The following is a 3251-nucleotide window of genomic DNA, read 5'->3' as shown; positions in this document are numbered from 1 at the left end:
CGCCGATCCCCTGCTATCCGTGCGCGTGTCGTCGCAAAAAAGGAAAAGAAAATCTCTAGCACCCACCCGCGGCTGTCACCAAGAGCGGCTCGCTAGTCGGCCGCTGTCGACACATAGGGGCAGATTTCTTTTTTTCCCCTTGAAAAATGAGAAGACGAAAACAAATCCTTTCAAAAAAGACAAATCAAATTTGAAAAGATACCTTTAAATAAATATAAAATCGAAAAGCTCATGGCTCCAGCCAGCTCAGCAGCGGCATGATCTCAGCGCACACCTGTCGTGCTTTGCTCTATCCAATGTCCATGTCAGGATCGAGATATTTCAGTGAGGAAAGTCGTTTCCCTCGGAAGATTCTAACTGGGCTGAGGCCACGTTGTCGCCGCGGCTAAGCCTCCGTCCTCCACGTATTCCCGCTTCCCGAAGGCTTCGGCCTACCATTCCAGAGCTGGAACGTCCTTGCTCATGAAGCAGACGACACGCAGCTTCGTGGCGCCCCTCGTCTCCCCGGCCGACATGCCACCGCCCGGCCTATAAGAACCTGCCCCGCCTCTGTCCACCTCAACACCATCAGAGTCAATCGTCTCACACTTTCGGTTCCAAACCAAATCCAACCACCTCCCTGCTCCCCGTGCCCACGCTTCCCCTGCCCCGCAGCACCAGCACCACCAGCTAGCAGCCATGGACGGCAAGGGCTACACCACACCGCCCACCGCCCCCGCGCCACAGGCCGAGGCCGGGGCGCCGCCGCACTCCTACCCCCCGACAGAGCACGCCATGGACGGCAAGGACGCCGCCGCGCCACAGCCGGGATCGCAGGTGTCCTATCCCTCCATGGAACACGCCATGGACGGCCTGGACGCCACCGCGTCACAGCCGGGAGCGCCGCCGCACCCGTCCTCCCCCCAGACGCAGCAGGCCATGGAGATGGAGGGCAAGTACGCCGCCCCACAGCCGGGCACGGGAGCGACGCCGCCCTCGTCCTCCCCCCTTACGCAGCAATCCGTGGACGGCAAGGACGCCGCCCCGGCACCGCCCGCGGACGCCGAGTCGGCGAAATGGGGCACGCGGCAGATGGGCCCGCCGGCGGCCCCGGGGGCGCACCCCGAGAACCAGCAGGCGGCGCAGTGGACGGCCTCGCGCGGCGACCAGGAGCTGCCGCCGTACGTCATCATGGGGGGGCCGGAGCAGGCGCCGGCGGCGTCGGCCCGGCGGACGGACAAGGAGACCAAGGACAGCCCCATGGAGCACATCCTCGACTTCTTCAACGTCTGGAGCCGCAAGGCCGAGGAGCTCTCCTCCAACATCTGGCTCAACCGTAAGCACGAACCAATCCAACCTCCCTCACGTTCTTCATCACGATGACACTCTGCTTGTGCTCTGCTCACACCGACCGTTTTCTTCTTTGTTCTTGCAGTGAAGACGGCGCCGTCCATGTCGGACGCGGCCATGGGGAAGCTGAGCCTGGGGGCCAAGGCCATCACGGGGGGCGGCTTCGAGAAGCTGTACAAGCAGACCTTCGCCTCCGGCCCCGACGAGCACGTGAAGAAGACCTTCGCCTGCTACCTGTCCACGGCCACGGGGCCCGTCGCCGGCACGCTATACCTCACCAACATGAACGTCGCCTTCTGCAGCGACCGCCCGCTCTCCTTCTCCGCGCCGTCGGGCCAGACCGCCTGGAGCTACTACAAGATCATGATCCCGCTGGCCAAGCTCGCCGCCGTCGAGCCCGTCACGGCCAAGGAGAGCCCGCCGGAGAAGTACATCCACATCGTCACCGTCGACTCGCACGACTTCTGGTTCATGGGCTTCGTCAGCTACGACAAGGCCGTGCGCCACCTGGGCGGGGCAGTCTCGTCGTCGCAGCACCACGGCGCCGCTCCCGCCGCGGCGCCGGCGCCGGCACCAACACCCACCTACGAGTGATTGGCTGACTGCCGTCGCGTCAGTATCCGCGGCTCTGCTTTTTTATCGCCGTGTGTGTGCTCTGTTTTTCGGGCGGATCTGTTTAGTGAGTGCTCTCGTGTGTAGTGGATTTTCGTGTGGTTATGTACTGTTGTCTATACGCTTTTGTCGAAATTTAGCGTCATCTTCTTAATTCCCTTCAAAAATATTGTTCTCCACCTCTTGCCCGATGTATATTTGTGTTCTTCGGAGTTGGACAATGTATTTGAAATTTGAGCATGTTTGCTAGTTACCCATTCTATGCTGTCAGGTTTCTAACATGACACCTGTGATTGATAATCCACAGTACTTATGACTTGCCGATCTATCTCATGGGCTTGAAAACTATCGAGGGGGGATCATAAAACGCACGCACAAGGGTGGTGGGTATGTCTCTTTACGTGTGCTCCGTGTTGGTGACGCCGGGCGTCAGGTGGTGCTCGCTGGCGGCAGCCGAAGGAATCCAACACGACGATCTTCAACGGCGGCCCAACCTGGCTAGGCAACCAGAGAAGTTGGTGCATCGGCCTGGATGGTGATGAGTTCGACCTCAGATTTGGACATGGCGTGTAGAGGCATGAGTACGTCAGATTCATACATAGCGTGTAGAGGCATGGGCTATTTGTCTCGAATTTTCTTTTAAGGAGTCTTCGGGTTCGGTTTGGGACTGTGTGGCTACGACGCTGTCCTGATGTAGAATAATGCTTTCCTCACATTATTCCTATTTTATTGCTGAACTTTTCATTGCTGGAGGGTGTGTGGAAATGTGTCTCCGACAAGTCTTTTAGGATTAGTCGGTTTAGACTTTCAGTGGATCCGCCTAAGTTCGACCGGCTCTCATGGTCTTTCGAGTGGCCTTTGTTAACGTTCCGAGTGGCCTTTGTTAACGTTCTTCTTTTACAGGCCGTTGTTTTGATCGGTATCAACGACTTCCTGGCCACTGCTTCTACAATCTTTTGGGCTAAAATTTTTTTGGCCCAGAAGCAGCATCGATCTATACACACGGCGTGTTGCTGATGGATGTGTAGGAAGAAGACTTCAACATCTTCAAGACTTTGATTGTAATTTTATTTTTCTATAAGAATGTGTTCGTGAGGATATGTGGATCTTAATATATGGTCTTAGGCCTTTTCAAAGAAAAAACATTAAAGTGGGAGTCTACTTGCAATTTGATATATAAATGTTTTGCATGTGAAGTATGGCCGTGAACGGACATAGATGTTCTGTTCAATTCTTATGTATTCCTCGGTAAAGTAGTTAAGTTATGTTGTTAGGTTTAACTAGCACAATGTTCGTTGTTTGCTATGAAG

At 55.9% G+C, this 3251-nt stretch overlaps 1 protein-coding gene across 1 annotated transcript; it reads left to right on the top strand.

The window, feature by feature from the left end:
- Window positions 1–422: 422 nt before the first annotated feature.
- Window positions 423–2181, top strand: LOC109747177 (GEM-like protein 5). The gene is made up of 2 exons (XM_020306262.4): window positions 423–1315; window positions 1415–2181. The coding sequence occupies exons 1-2, from the start codon at window positions 679–681 to the stop codon at window positions 1921–1923; spliced, it is 1146 nt and encodes a 381-aa protein (XP_020161851.1). The 5' UTR covers window positions 423–678; the 3' UTR covers window positions 1924–2181.
- Window positions 2182–3251: the final 1070 nt, after the last annotated feature.

This window comes from Aegilops tauschii, chromosome 5 (assembly GCF_002575655.3).
Source record: "Aegilops tauschii subsp. strangulata cultivar AL8/78 chromosome 5, Aet v6.0, whole genome shotgun sequence".
Classification (NCBI taxonomy): domain Eukaryota; kingdom Viridiplantae; phylum Streptophyta; class Magnoliopsida; order Poales; family Poaceae; genus Aegilops; species Aegilops tauschii.
This window is presented reverse-complemented; position numbering and strand designations above follow the sequence as displayed.